The sequence below is a fragment of the Tribolium madens genome, unplaced genomic scaffold, assembly GCF_015345945.1.
Source record: "Tribolium madens isolate multiple individuals breed KSU strain unplaced genomic scaffold, Tmad_KSU_1.1 Scaffold_7;HRSCAF=85;Tcas5.2_LG10, whole genome shotgun sequence".
NCBI lineage: Eukaryota > Metazoa > Arthropoda > Insecta > Coleoptera > Tenebrionidae > Tribolium > Tribolium madens.
Window position 1 is genome coordinate 5,570,145 of NW_025401050.1, and position 14,453 is coordinate 5,584,597.

General features: G+C 30.2%; 3 protein-coding genes across 3 annotated transcripts in view; 2 read left to right on the forward strand and 1 right to left on the reverse strand.

The window, feature by feature from the left end:
- Positions 1-2,775, reverse strand: part of LOC123010322 (angiotensin-converting enzyme-like) — a 5,389-nt gene extending 2,614 nt beyond the window's left edge. Inside the window, exons 1-2 of the mRNA XM_044407128.1 lie at positions 2,591-2,775; positions 2,273-2,480 (exon numbers count right to left, since the gene is read on the reverse strand). Coding sequence (XP_044263063.1) covers positions 2,273-2,473 — 201 coding nt within the window. The 5' untranslated portion in view covers positions 2,474-2,480; positions 2,591-2,775. The remainder of the gene's footprint in view (positions 1-2,272; positions 2,481-2,590) is intronic.
- A 3,163-nt stretch (positions 2,776-5,938) lies between these two features.
- Positions 5,939-9,885, forward strand: LOC123009773 (protein I'm not dead yet-like). The gene is made up of 5 exons (XM_044406292.1): positions 5,939-6,340; positions 6,576-6,844; positions 8,775-9,159; positions 9,209-9,556; positions 9,605-9,885. The coding sequence occupies exons 1-5, from the start codon at positions 5,990-5,992 to the stop codon at positions 9,857-9,859; spliced, it is 1,608 nt and encodes a 535-aa protein (XP_044262227.1). The 5' UTR covers positions 5,939-5,989; the 3' UTR covers positions 9,860-9,885.
- Positions 9,886-12,170: 2,285 nt separating this feature from the next.
- LOC123009478 (centaurin-gamma-1A) overlaps positions 12,171-14,453 on the forward strand; it is a 49,257-nt gene continuing 46,974 nt past the window's right edge. Inside the window, exon 1 of the mRNA XM_044405839.1 lies at positions 12,171-12,486. Coding sequence (XP_044261774.1) covers positions 12,312-12,486 — 175 coding nt within the window. The 5' untranslated portion in view covers positions 12,171-12,311. The remainder of the gene's footprint in view (positions 12,487-14,453) is intronic.

The window sequence follows — 14,453 nt, forward strand, 5'->3', positions numbered from 1 at the left end:
ATCAAAATTTTTTTAGAACTTTTTTGAATTAAGCTCAAATTTAGATCTATAAAAAGTAGTAGCTCTTCTATATTAATTTTTTAATAGGTGTTTTTTCTGATCATTAGAAATCGGAAATTAGTTTCAAATAAAATCAAATGTTATATATAACCTATAACACCATTTGTTTTTTTTTAATTGTATACACTTTAATTCCTGTTTAAAAAGCCCAAGCAGAGCTTAGTGTTATTTTTCGTTGTAGAATATGCAGTTGCAATTTTTTTCAGTATTAAAAAACCCCTGTATGTATATGTTAGTTCAGATCTATAAAATTACTAAAATTATATTCCAAATGAATAAGCTCTCTAAGTCAATAGTTGAGTACATTTGAAGCTTTTTTTACCTTAATTTCTGACTTTTTTTTTCGAAACAAATTCTAGAAAATTTAATACTACGTATTTGTAATTACTGAAAACTTATCAGGTCAATTTAGTGCTTCACTCGTGTTGACTTTGTTTTCCCCGACAACATGGACATCACTGTTTTAATTTTTTTAATCAAAAATAAAATAAAAGTTTTTATTAATTAAAATTTTATTTCGGATATAGACTTAGTTTCAGATTTAGAAAACAAGTAATTATATACAATTTGCATCTTGTTTCAAATGTGTAACAAATACAAAGTTGTTTCTAAATTTTAATTAATTTTTGAAGTTAATAGCCGACTATAATACGTATTATAAAAAATTGAAACATTTTGAAAAATCTTTGTTTTTTCAATTTTAAAAAACAAACCGGACACTTTTTAAATTTTTTGTAAATTTTTAGTTAATTCTGTTTTATAATTACGAAACGAAGTATAAAATGCGAGTCATTTAGTATTATGATCTAAAACAACATAAAAACAACAATTTTTTTTTATTATTTTATAAAAGTTATGCTTAATTTGAAATCTATAAGAACCAAAAATTTGCAAGTCAAAACTCTAGTCCCGTTTCTCACTCTTTCCTAGACTTCATTTCAGATCTAGAAAAACAAACCAAAAAATCCAAATTGAAAATTAAATAAAAATATTTTATACAGGTGCGCCAGAACTCGCGCCCCAAAAAAAAATTTCAAGTAAGATAAGAAGGAAAAAATGTTTAAAAAATTCTGTCTGACAAAAATTTTTTGACATTTAACATTTTTTTATGTCTATTAAATGATACTAATGATTTTGTATGTTTTTTCATAATTATTTAGTAAAGGTACAAAAATTTTGCCAATAAAAGCCAAAAATAACATTAAACAGAGTTACAATTTAGGATACAACTTTCTTGTTTCCTCTTTTAATAGCCTGTAGCAAAAAAAACTTGGAAAACTATTTTTTCAACAAAAATAGAGTCAAAGTGTAAAATTTAAACTCACATAATTTCGAAATTTTTATAGATAAAATTTTTTTCACTTTTTTCCAAGTTCCTGGTAAGATACCTTATATGGCATTTTTCTCTGGAGCGCGAGTTTTGGCGCACCCTGTATTTTATTTTTTATTTTATATTTTTGGTTATGAAAACTTGGTTTCAACTTTATAAAAAATTGTTAATTTTAAATTAATTTTTGTTTCATAATTTTGAAACAAAGTTTAGAATAGTTGTGACTAATTTAGTAAACTTTTTTAAAWAGAAAATAAAATAAACTACACAATTTTTTTTCTCTTTAGAATTAAGCAATAAGAAGAAAAAATTTTCAAATTGAAATAACAACTTGTCCAATTTCACTTTTAGTAGATTTCTTCTCAGGTCCTGAAGAACATAAAAACCTTATTTGTAGGTTTTTTAGATTATGTATTACATTTTTCAATTTTTTCACTGTAAAATTTTAATTACTTAAAAAATTACACAACTGAAATTTTTCAGTTGTGTGAACTTAAATTTATAAATCCCACATCTTTGTTGTTTTGACCAGACTATTTTATAAAGTTTTTGAATTTTTTCATAATTCTATTTCATAATTTTGAAACGAAGTATAAAATGCGAGTTATTTAGTATTTTGATATAAAACAACATAAAAACAAATTTTTCATTCTTTATTATTTTATTAAAGTTATGCTTAATTTCAAATCTATAAGAGCAAAAAATTGTAAATCAAAACTCTAGTCCAGTTTCTCACGCATCCCTAGACTTCGTTTCTGATCTAGAAGAACGTAAAATCCAAATTTGTAGATTTCTTAGAATGTGTGTTTCATAATTTTAATGTTTGTGTAAACTTTTCAGAAATTTAAGCCAAATATTTTAGATTATCAAAAAAATATTTACCTTGTTTTGAAGATTATGATCGGTGATGTTTGAAGCATAGGCCCATTCTGCCAACGCAAGCCTATTATTGCCTTCTTCGTCCTTCCTGTTCAAATATTGCAGAAAATCGCGTGCTCGCAACTCTTCATCTTCAATTTCGGGATCAGTTGCGGCGCCCCAATGGCCCAAGAGCGCCAAAACCAGCACCAAGATTTTCCCCATTGAAGACCTATCAAAATTGACTATAATCACAAAACCGTCATGACCTTCTCCGCGCAAAATTATCTCAAATAACGTAAATAGATCTCAAGGTTTTGCAAGTTTTTGGGAAAAACTCACCGTTTTGGCTCGTGTCTTCAGCTGCACAATCACTGTTATTGTGGCAAACTTCTCTTTTATCGTAAATCTGGTGTTCAGCAAGCCCCGAGACCGGTTAGATGGCCAACGACCGCTACCGAACAACAAACTAATCACATTTCACTCTTTGCATCGACGTTTCATAATTTGAGCAAAATTGAGGCTAGCAAAACGAAGGACAAAGAAGAAACGCAGTTTCGCTGGGAAAATGGGATTTTTGCTACAGTGTGAATTGGTTTCGCCTTGAATTAGTTTCGTTCGATTTGGGGCCAGTTTCGGAAATATTCCAACAAAACAAATCGGGGTTCTTTGACCAGAACGGGCCAGGCCAAGGTCGCAATGACGAGATTTAGCACCGAATAAATTAAATAAGACACCAGAAATTTGGCAGAAAACGGTAGAAAACTTTTTTTGCATAAAATTCCCGCTTGGAAACAAGGAATTAAGTAATTTTGCCCTGTGGTTGTGATTTTATGGGATATGAGGTGTTAAAAAATAAATAGTTTCTCAGATTATTGCTCGTAAAATGTTTACTTCTTATTTTTTTAACAATAAATAAAACGTAAGACACAAATGTTAAATAGTTGAACATGTTATTAATTATTTATCGTCTACAGAGTAATTATTATCGTGGTGCTAATTACAAAACAAGTTTAGAAAACATTGGATATAACTAAATTACTATACTGGGTGATTCAATTAAAAGAAAAACGAACAAATCCTAAAATAATTTTTTTGCAAACATGACAGAATAACGTTTGAAACTATTTTTTTTTAAACTGGGTGATATCTCGAAAACTATGAGTCCTAGGTCTAAAGGGTTTGTATAAGAGTTTTCTCTTGTTAATTTTACATTTAGTACTAGTTTTTTATAACAATCAAAAATTTTTAATTCTTTGGTCAGAATCGGATATGATTCTAGCTTTACTACTAAGTTTATTACTCAATATCTCAAAAACTATGCATCGTAGAGTATTTTAACTTATTGCATCGTATTTAGCCCGTAATTTTACGTCTAGAAAATCATATTTTAAGCATTTTTGCAATTTAAGGTAAATTGACTATTTTTACGATTTTACTACCTTCGAAAACTCAAAAAATTCGTAATTTTTCAAACTTGACCCAATAACGTTTTATGCCTTTTAAGACCTCTAAAAATGTAAAAAATGTTATATGAATCAATTTTAAAGTTGAAATTTTTTTGGTTTTTGTCGAGATTTTGGTCGATTTTTGGCACCCGGAGCGGTCTATTGCCAATAACTCCGGACTTATTGGTGATAACCTCTTATGTTTGGTACCGTTGAAAAGAAAATTTAATTTTCTATCATATAGAAAAAAGGTAGGTGCTCTACAATAAACAGTTATCGAGAAAAATTCTGATAAAGTCAAAAATATCAAAAATTTAAATTCAATTATTAAAACTTCAAAACTATTATGAATTTTGCAGTTTTCTTGACGCCAATCGATTTCCCGAAACATTTTACATATATTTACGTCAAAATATTATATCACTGAGATACAGTTTTGCTGCAATTTACAAAATAAAAAAAGTAAAAATTTGTTAACACCTCCTCCTTAAAAAATAGTGTTTTTTAACATACAGGCTGCGCCAGAACTCGCGCCCTAATGAAAAATACCAGGAACATAGAAGAAATGTTAAAAAAATTTTATCTATAAAAATTTCGATGTTATGAGGGTTTAAATTTTGCACTTTGACTCTATTTATTTCTGGTAGAAAAATAATTTTTCAAGTTTTTTTGCTACAGGCTATTAGAAGAGGAGACAAGGAAGAAGTATCCTATAAAATTGTAATTCTGTTTAATGTTATTTGTGGCTTTTCTTGGCAAAATTTTTGTACCTTTACTAAATAATTATAAAAAAAACATATACAAGATCATCAGTATCATTTAATAGACATAAAAAAATGTCAAATGTCAAAAAATAAATTTCAAATTTTTTGACACATACTTTTTTAAACATTTTTTTCATATTCTCAAGCATTTTGCATTATCTCTACTAGTTCCGCCATAATCGACGTTTAAAAATTGTTTTTTTTTGCAAGATATTGACTTGGCTTCAGCTTCAAAATCGATAGATTTCTTTACTTTAATTGCAATGGTGTTGAGCTTTTTGCTCTAAGTCATCGTTCAAAAAGTAAAAATTTTCAAAATTTTGAATTACATGCGTTTTCCTACGAAACTATAAGAGAAAAAAGCAAAAAACCATTACAATTCACTTTAAATTATCTATCTAATGACGTAAACCGGAAGTCGCTCCGGATTATGGTTCCGGGCACAGAGCTATTTTTTTTTTTTTGATAAAAAGTCATAATTCAAAAACTAGGAGTGCTAGGTCAAAATGGTTTGTACAAGCGTATTCTCCGGTTAATTTTACATATAGTACTAGTTTTTTTTATAAAAATCTTTTTTTTTTATTTTTTTGGTCAGAATCGGATATAGGTATTGCTTATGCTTCTAGCCTTATTCTTAACTTTATTACTCAAAATTTGAAAACACTGGAAGAAAGATCTAAACTGTCTCTTTCAAACGCCAAAAAAACAAATTCAAAATTTTAAAAAATAGTAGAGTTACCGAGTTTTAAAGTGAAAGTTTCAGATCCAAATTTTTTTGAAAAACTCCAAATATTTCAAAAAGGGCTAAATTTAGGTATAAGGAAAGCTGATGAAAACTTCCTTAAAATAACCCGATTAATCCAAAAACGCAGTAAAAATATAGCTTTCCATTTAAAATAAGAAAGTTGAGACCGACTTCCGGTATAACCGGAAGTGCCGCCATCTTGAAAATATTTTCATTTAGGAAGACTTAATGCATTATGGCTATGTACCAATTTTCAAACAAATATGATTATTTGAACTCCCAATATTTTTAATGTGGGGTTTAGACGGAACAGCCTGTATAGATCAATTTTGAAATTGAAAAATTTCTTGGTTTTTGGTCGAGATTTTGGTCGATTTTTGGTACCTACCAGTACAAAACCAATTTGTTTCGTTTTAGGTCATAACTGAAAAATCATAACTTTCAGATTAAAATAGTTTTTACATACAAATTTTGGATTAATGCTACATGTAGCATAATTTTTTTATAATTGGAAAAAAAAAATTTTTCGATTTTTTTAAATTTTTACACATGATCAGCCAATAACTCTAGAACAAAAGTTGCTAACCTCTTATATTTAGCACCAGTGGAAAGCACACTAAACTCCCTATCTTACAAAAAAACTTAACTCTTCTACGAAGTAATTATCGAGAAAATCAACAAAAATTGTATTAGGTGTAGGAAACCGACACCATTAATTGGCAAAGTTTTACTAAAATCGATTAGTTTGAATTTTTGACAGTCCTGTCAAGTACAAAACTTCGCAATGGCGGGGCCAACCCTCCAAGCCCTCAAAATCTACTGGAAGAGTCTTTTCATGATACTCTACCCCATTGCCCTCCTTCCAGTTTTCATCAGCAACAACATCGCTGAAATGCGGTGTCTCTACGTGGTGTGTCTCATGGCTGGTTTCTGGGTCTTCGAGATTCTTCCCTCTGGAGTCACTGGTCTCTTCCCTATCATATTCTTCCCCATCATGGGCATCCTGGATACTCGGACCACGACCATGAGCTACTTCAAGGAGTCCAACATGATGTTCATCGGCGGGTTGATTATTGCTCTTGCCATAGAATACTGTAATCTGCATACACGAATTTCGCTACGTGCCATCAAAATGGTAAAAAAATTGTCTATTACATCACAAGGTCGAGAAGGGATTTTTTAAAGCCGAGTTATTTATTACCCGAGATGCGTAGCATCGAGGGAATTAATAAATGCAAGGCTGTATAAGTCTTTTTTAACGTGTTTTATATAACATTTTTTTCGCCACTAGCACAACCATTATTTTTGTTAATTTATTATAACTTCTTTACTCTTTGATAAGGATAACAAAAATTTTGACAAAAGTTTAGATCGGTTGCAGTTATCGTCGATTGCATTTCGGATTGGTCACTTTGACCATGTTGGTCTCTATGTGGATTTCAAATACAGCAGCTACTGCGATGATGTTGCCCATAATTCAAGCTGTTCTTCAAGAACTAGAAGCTCAAGGTTTGGGTAAAATGTATGAAGGGGAACTTGATGAAGAAGGCCAACTTGATGAGTCTACTAAAAGGCCGACAAGGGTCACTATGTGTTTTTATATTGGAACGGCGTACGCTGCCACTATTGGAGGATTGGGGTAAAAAAACAACAACCATCCAAAAACAGCTTAAAATAGTTCGACAGCTTAACAAATACTTGTCCTAGAGTATTTTAACCTGATTTGAAGTCTTTTTAATACTTCCATGTTATAACTTGGACGCACTAGAATCATTTAATTACAAGTTGTTTAGGTAAAATATCCAATAAACCTCTTTTTAATAATACAAGTTTTAAAACTCAAAACTCAAAAGTTGGGCAAAATTTAAATTAGATTAAATGTTTTGTGACCATTTTAGAATAAAACATTATTAATTTATTTAGATATTTAGCATAAAATATTGAAACACCAAGAACAAGAAAAAATTGTTACGTAAAAATATTCGCTGAAGGTATTTTTTGAGAAAAAAAATTTGACTGAAATGTCACAACACTGCAATTTTTACTTTTTGAACTGAGTTTTTTGATGTTGTGTAATCAGTTCAAAATTTTTTTTAATTATTTGGCTAAAAATTATAAGAAAACGAAATAAAAAAAATTCACGTGAAATAATCCATTGAACGTATTTATTAACGACAAAAGTTTGTTCTAATGTCAAAATTAATTAAAATTAGACAAAACTTGACTATTTTTAGCCACTTTTCACGTTTCGCAATCAAGTGAAAGTGTTCAAGGAACGCCAAAAAAATCAATACAAATATCACAATTAACAAAATTTGAATTAAATTAAAAACTTTCAATATTTTTGTGACTATTTCACCTTAATACTCTTAATTTAGATAAATATTTAGCTAAAAATGACGTCAAAGAGAAAAAATTGTTATTATACTTGAAAACGTAATTTTTTGCGTTTTGAAAACAGTTTTTAGATGTTGTGTAATCATTTCAAAGTAAAATTGTAAAGTAATGTTTTGGCTAATAATATCGAAAAACTAAATAATATAAAAAAAGCACGCGAAAGTATTGAATGAACGTATTTATTAAAATGTCAAAATTTTAATTTAAATGTCAAAATTGATTAATATTCGACAAAGCTCAAATAATCAAGTTTGCCATGTTTTATAATCATTTTAAAGTAAAATATTAATGATTTATTTCATATTTCAGCCAAAATGTTTGAAACAGTATCAACATTGAATTTACAAGTGAAAGTATTGTACAAACGTCAAAATTGAAAAAAAAAATGAAAAAACTTAAATTTTAATATACAGGGTGCGCCAGAACATGCGCCCCAGAGAAAATTTTCAAGTAAGGTAAGATATCAGGAACATGAAAAAAATGTTTAAAAAAATCTATCTGTCAAGAAATTTTGACATTTATTTTTTGATATTTGACACTTTTTATATCTATATAAGGATATATATGTTAATGATCTATGTGCTTTTTTACAATTATTTAGTAAAGGGACAAAAGTTTTGCCAATAAAAGCCACAAATAACATTGAACAGAGTTACAATTTAGGATACAGCTTCCTTGTTTCCTCTTTTAATAGCCTATAGCAAAAAAACTTGGAAAATTATTTTTCCAACAGAAATAAATAGAGTCAAAGTGCAAACTTTAAACCCTCATAACTTCGAAATTTTTATAGATAAAATTTTTTTAACATTTTTTCCACGTTCCTGGTATCTTACCTTATATTATATAAATTTTTGTCTGGGGCGCGAGTTCTGGCGCACCCTGTATTTTGGCCGATTTAAACGCTTTATAGTAAAACTTGCTGTGATTTGTATTTATTTTAGAGTAGGTAGAAATTGATAATTTATTTAATTATTATTTGGCTAAAAAATCAAAAACAATAAATTGGCACGTGAACATATCCGGTGAACGTGTTTTTTAAATGTCAAGAAATTGGTACAAAATCGTTAAAAAATGGCCAAAACTTGAATTTTAACGAATATTCGCAAGTTTTTATATTTCGCAATCAAACTTTCTGTGTTTTATAATCAATTAAAAGTAAAAATTAATTCTAGGTGCATTGTGGGCAGTGGTACCAACCTGGTCCTGAAAGGCATCTACGAAACCGAATTTAAAAAAAGCAGTGGCGTTGAATTCAACAAATGGATGGCTGCAAACGTCCCCCTTATGTTGGCAGTAATGTATCCGACATGGGTTTGGATGCAATTCTGGTTCATGGGTTTATGGCGTCCAAATTCAGAAGACGCCAAAGCCATAGATGTGGGAAAAGAAGGCGAAAAAGTCACCAGACAAGTCCTAACCAATAAACTGGCCGAAATGGGTTTTTGTACCATCCATGAAGTTTTGGTAGGGATTTTGTTCGTCATTGCAGCCCTTTTATGGTTTTTGAGACGGCCAGGGTTCATGAAAGGGTGGCCCGAATTAATCACAAAAACAACGGTAAAAATTCAACGGCCACTTTGATCCAAAATTCAACTGTCAATTATAGACGGGTGACGCCACGGCGGCCATGATTGTCGTTATTCTTCTTTTTGTAATCCCCGCCCGCTACGATTGCTCGAGGGAGATTTCACCAAAACTGATCACGTGGCAATACGTCCAGAAGAAAATGCACTGGAGTTTGATTTTTTTGATGGGTGGGGGGTTTGCCATCGCTGATGGGATGAAAGCAAGTGGGCTGGGCGTAATGGTAGCGAATGAGTTGAATGCAGTGACCAATTACCCCAGATTGGTGATAATGGTTGTTGGGTGTTTGATAGGTGCCGTTGTGACGCAATTTACCAGCAATGCTGCTGTAGCCAATATACTTCTTCCGATTGTTGCGAGCCTTGCGCGAGTATTAAATTATATTGTTTGAGAGAATTTGATTGAATTTTTTTTTCAGAAAGCTGAAATTTATCCAATGTATCTGATGATGCCTGTGAATTTGTCGTGTTCATTTGCTTTTTGTCTTCCAGTGGCGACGCCCCCGAATGCCATTGTCTCCATGTCTTGTAATTTGAGGACGACTGAAATGATTAAAGTTGGACTATTTGTTGAAGTTATCGCTTTTGTGATGCTATTGGTGATTTTTCCGAATCTAGGTTCGGTTGTATGGGATTTCAATAGCTTCCCGGATTGGGCACACAAAGAAAACTAAATTTTCAATAAAAATTTTTTTAATGATTTTTGTTTTTTTATTTTAATTTGAATCTCCAGTAGGTACCTAAAGTTTGAGGGGAGTTAGAAAATTCAACCCTTAAAATTTTGAACCTCTCTCGAAAATTATTAGTAGTAAGTAAAAATCAACTATGACAAAAAAGATACACAATAAAAAGTTCCATCGACCGGTAAGGTTTTTTAAAAAAATGAAAACACATTTATACATTTTATATTTTTAAAGTCTACACTCTTTTCTAAGATGTATGAGGGGTCACTTGAGGAGGTTATCTAGTTATATAGTTTGAAAAACTCGCCCTTAAATGTCAATTTTTGTATCTCGCTTACGAAACAAAAAACATCTATTTTATTTTAAATTTTCAAAATCTACACTTTTTTCAAGGATGTATGAGGGGTCACTTGAAAAGGTTGCCTTTAGTTTGAAAAACTCACGCTTAAACGTCAATTTTTGTGTCTCGCTTACAAAACAAAAAACAGCTATTTTATTTTCTATTTTTGAACTGCATTTTTTTAAAGATCACTAAATCTTCAGTTTAAAAACCCACCTTCAAACGTCAATTCTTGCATTTCGCTTATGAAACAGAAAACACATAGGTATTTTATTTTATATTTTTAAAATCTACACTTTTTTCTAAGGTGTATGAGGGGTCATTTTAAAATCTACACTTTTTTCTAAGGTGTATGAGGGGTGACTCGGAGGGGTTACCTTTAGATTGACAAACCCACGCCAATTTTTATATTTTGCTTATAAAACAAAAATTACCTATTTTATTTTATATATTTAAAATCTGCACTTTTCTCTAAGATGTATGAGGGGTCACAAGAAAGGGTTAATTTTATTAAAAAAAACTCACCCCTAAACGCCAATTTTAGTATCTTGCTTACAAAACAAAAAAACACCTATTTTATTTTCTATATTTAAAATCTTCACTTTTTCTAAGATATATGAGAGGTCATTTGAAGAAGTTATCTTTAGTTTGAAAAATAAATGTAAAAATATAGGTAGGTCAAATTTCAGGCGATTACAATAATTTCCTTATAGGATAAGGAAAGTAAAAATAAATTAGAGTAGGCGTCGATTAAATTCCACAGTTGGCAACACATTGGCTGGGAATCTGGGCTAGAAATTTTCCACACAAACTAAAAGTGAAAAAACCATTCATCGTTTTCGTCTTGTACAGCATTTATATAAATAAAGTGAACATTATTTCAATCAAAATTAATAATAATAAAAAGCAAACTTGTCAAAGTTTCCGCTGACATTTGATGTCAAAAATCAGGATTGCCATCTGAAGGACTTTTTTTTGATAGCTCGGTATATATTTTAAATGTTATTAAGACAATCTAATGTGCGAAATTCACTGTGACTAACAACACTGACAATTATTTATTAAAAAAACCGAATTATCCTCGATTTCATGTTAATGTGCATCGAAGTAGTCGTTGAAAGAGACACTTTTAAGGTGGCAACCATGCGAAAATTCAAACAATCCAACCTCAATCTCTTTTTTTTTAAATAAATGTGTACCCCAGGTAGCAAAATATAATTAAAACTAACAAGGTAATTACCATAAGGTATCAAACTTTAAGATTTTTGGTAACATTGATGTAATTAAATTTGTTCTGAATGACATTAATGACACTTTTGTGTGAATTCGCCTTTAAATTAAAGATGCATTTAGACTTCTACAACCCACTTAATACACATTAAAATAAAAAAGAGTATTTACCAGAATTGGGAAGTTACTAAAGGTTGCGGAAATCTCAAAATTTTGTCTCACTATAAATTAATCAAACAGGGACGTTTTTAAACTAATTGAAAAAAACACTTACATTTCTTGCACTGTAAACGTGGATTAGATCAAGGGTAATTAATTTCTATGGTAGTTTTTTCATCAAAAGATGTCGCCATTTTCTATTTTGTTTTTTTATTAAACAAAAATTAAATTGGGACAATAAAAACCTACAAAATGCAAACTATTTTGTAAAAATTTTAACTCAATTAAAATAAAAAACAACTTAATAATTATTGTAGATTATAAAATTTTACAGATTTCTTTCTGATTGTGCAATTTTTTAAAAAAATTGTTACTTTGTTTTTAAATAAAATTAAGTAACAAATTAAATAATAGTGTTATTTTAAAACCGGTATTTGTATTAAACTTGGGGAAATATAATTTTTTTAATAAAATTAGTTTAGCGCCCTCTCTTAGTCAATAGCCCAGACTTGCATTTACCCTCCCTGTAACCACCTCCACCGTCACTTGTTTTGTCGCTCCATTCGCCAAAACACAAATGGAGTTGGTAGAGGTGGGAGTGTAAGAAGTCTCATCCTAACCTCCAATGTTCTCGTCAGGTGCGTCGACATTTCGGTAGTGTACAGTGCGCGACTCCTGTGACAATGTTTTCATAAAAAAAATCAAAGTGTCAGGATGAACTCCCGACAGCAACTCCAGCCGTTCCTCAACAACTCCCTGGCCATCCGCCAGGAGATCCAGAGGTTCGAGAGTGTCCATCCGTCGATTTATGCCATTTATGACCTGATTGACTTGATTCCCGACGGTTTGGTGGCCCAACAGATCAGAGATCACGTCGTTTGCATCGAAGGTGAGTCCAGGTAGAGGAGAGGCTTTGTTGGACGCTACAGGTATTTGGACCAAACGCGCCAATAACGGTAAAAATGCCCACAGCGGACACCAAAACCGCACTTTTAGAGCCTTTAACTGCCTCGGGTTGGCAATTGTGGCAAAAAATCAAAACTGACACTTTTTCACAACCCACTGCGTTGTATCAAGTTTGCTATGGCATTGTTTACACTTTTATGATGTGTTTACTTCCAAATCAAGTTAGCTTGGCTTTTTGTTGAAATGTCAAAATTTGGAGTCCAAACTCAATTATTATTAGTCACCCTGTATACCGTTTTCAATAATAACAAAAATAGTGCCAAAACTGTCGAATTTACACAGCCTACCATGTTATTTTATCCTTGTTTACACTTTTATGATGTGTTTGTTTACTTGTAAATCAAGTTAGCGTGGTTATATTCAGTTTATTGGTGGCTTTTGTTACTTGAAATGTCTTCTGTTTGGGGGCCAAGGTTAATTATTATTAGTCACCCTATATGATACATGTGTTTAATAATAACAAAGATAGTGTCAAAAACGTCAAATTGACACAGCCTACAATGTTGTTTATACTTTTATGATGTGTTTATTTGTAAATTACGTTGGTCATAATTTGGGTTTGTGTGTTACTACGTTTGGATTTGTAAAAGTTTGCATAGTTTTGGGAGATTTAAATGGAGGCAAGGTCAAGGTTATGTCAAAATGTGCTTTAAGTTTTTTAATTTTTTATTACTTATTGTTTCATGAAAAGTTGGCTGTGATGAGTTAATTAGTTTAGTAAAATGTGACTTTTATTAAAAAAAAAACAAACAACAGATGAATAACAAGCAAGAAATTGAGATTAAGAAAAATGTTAAGAAAATTAAAATATGTATAAGGACAAGAAAAGTACATAAAAAAATAAATAGAAAACAAGTCGTAATTAAGAAAAATTGCTTTATTACACAGTTGATTTTATAAAAAAATAAGTAAAGTATGGTAGAAAGCTGAAGAAAAAGGTTAAAAGTAAATATGTAAAAAATGAGAAAGTTTTGAAATTAAGTAAAACACGGATTTAATTTGTAATTTACGTGATAATAAATTAAAAATGAAATATGGTTTAATTGTTAAAAACAAAATTTATTGGTTTCTTACTATAGTACAGTGCGATCAAAAAGTTTGTCTATCAAGCAAGCGTAGAAATTTAAAACGTATGTCTGCGGAAGATAAAATGTCACAATGACAAATGAGAAATGTCAAAATATTTTTTATGTAAATTATGACAGGAAACCGTGGTGTACGATTTTTATGAATAAACACCAACAAGATCTCATTTTAATTTGTTTTGAGACGTTTAATAGAATAATTCAATTTATTTAGTTTAATGTTTTAATTTTTATAAAATATTTTTTTGACATCTAGATAACATACGAACTGCCATGCAACATACGTCCTCAACTAGGACGCCTACTTGATAGAAAGACTTTTTGATCGCACTGTATAAACGAATAGTTATTTATTATACAAGACGATAAAGAAATTGTTTATCTACGAGTGAAAAGGTTAAGTTTACGAGTGGACTTTTTTCACAAGTAGATAAACATTCTTTATCGTCGTGTATAAAATTTCGTTTTATTTTGTACTCACCTACCAGAATTTCTTGAATATAAACAGTAGATAAAAATTACTTTATTTCACAAGACGATAAAAGACTACTTTATCTACTGAAATCAGTTGATAAACTATAAACTCATAAACAGTAGATAAAAATTACTTTATTTTACTAGACGATAAAAGACTACTTTACCTACTGAAATTAGTTGATAAAAGCACTCTTTAACATTGAGTACAAAATAAAAGATATTAAAAAAGGAGGTTAAACTATAGTAAAAATACAAAATACAAAATTAAAAGAAAAAAGAAACTTTACTAAAAATACCAAAACAGAACAGAACATTTTTAAAGTAATTA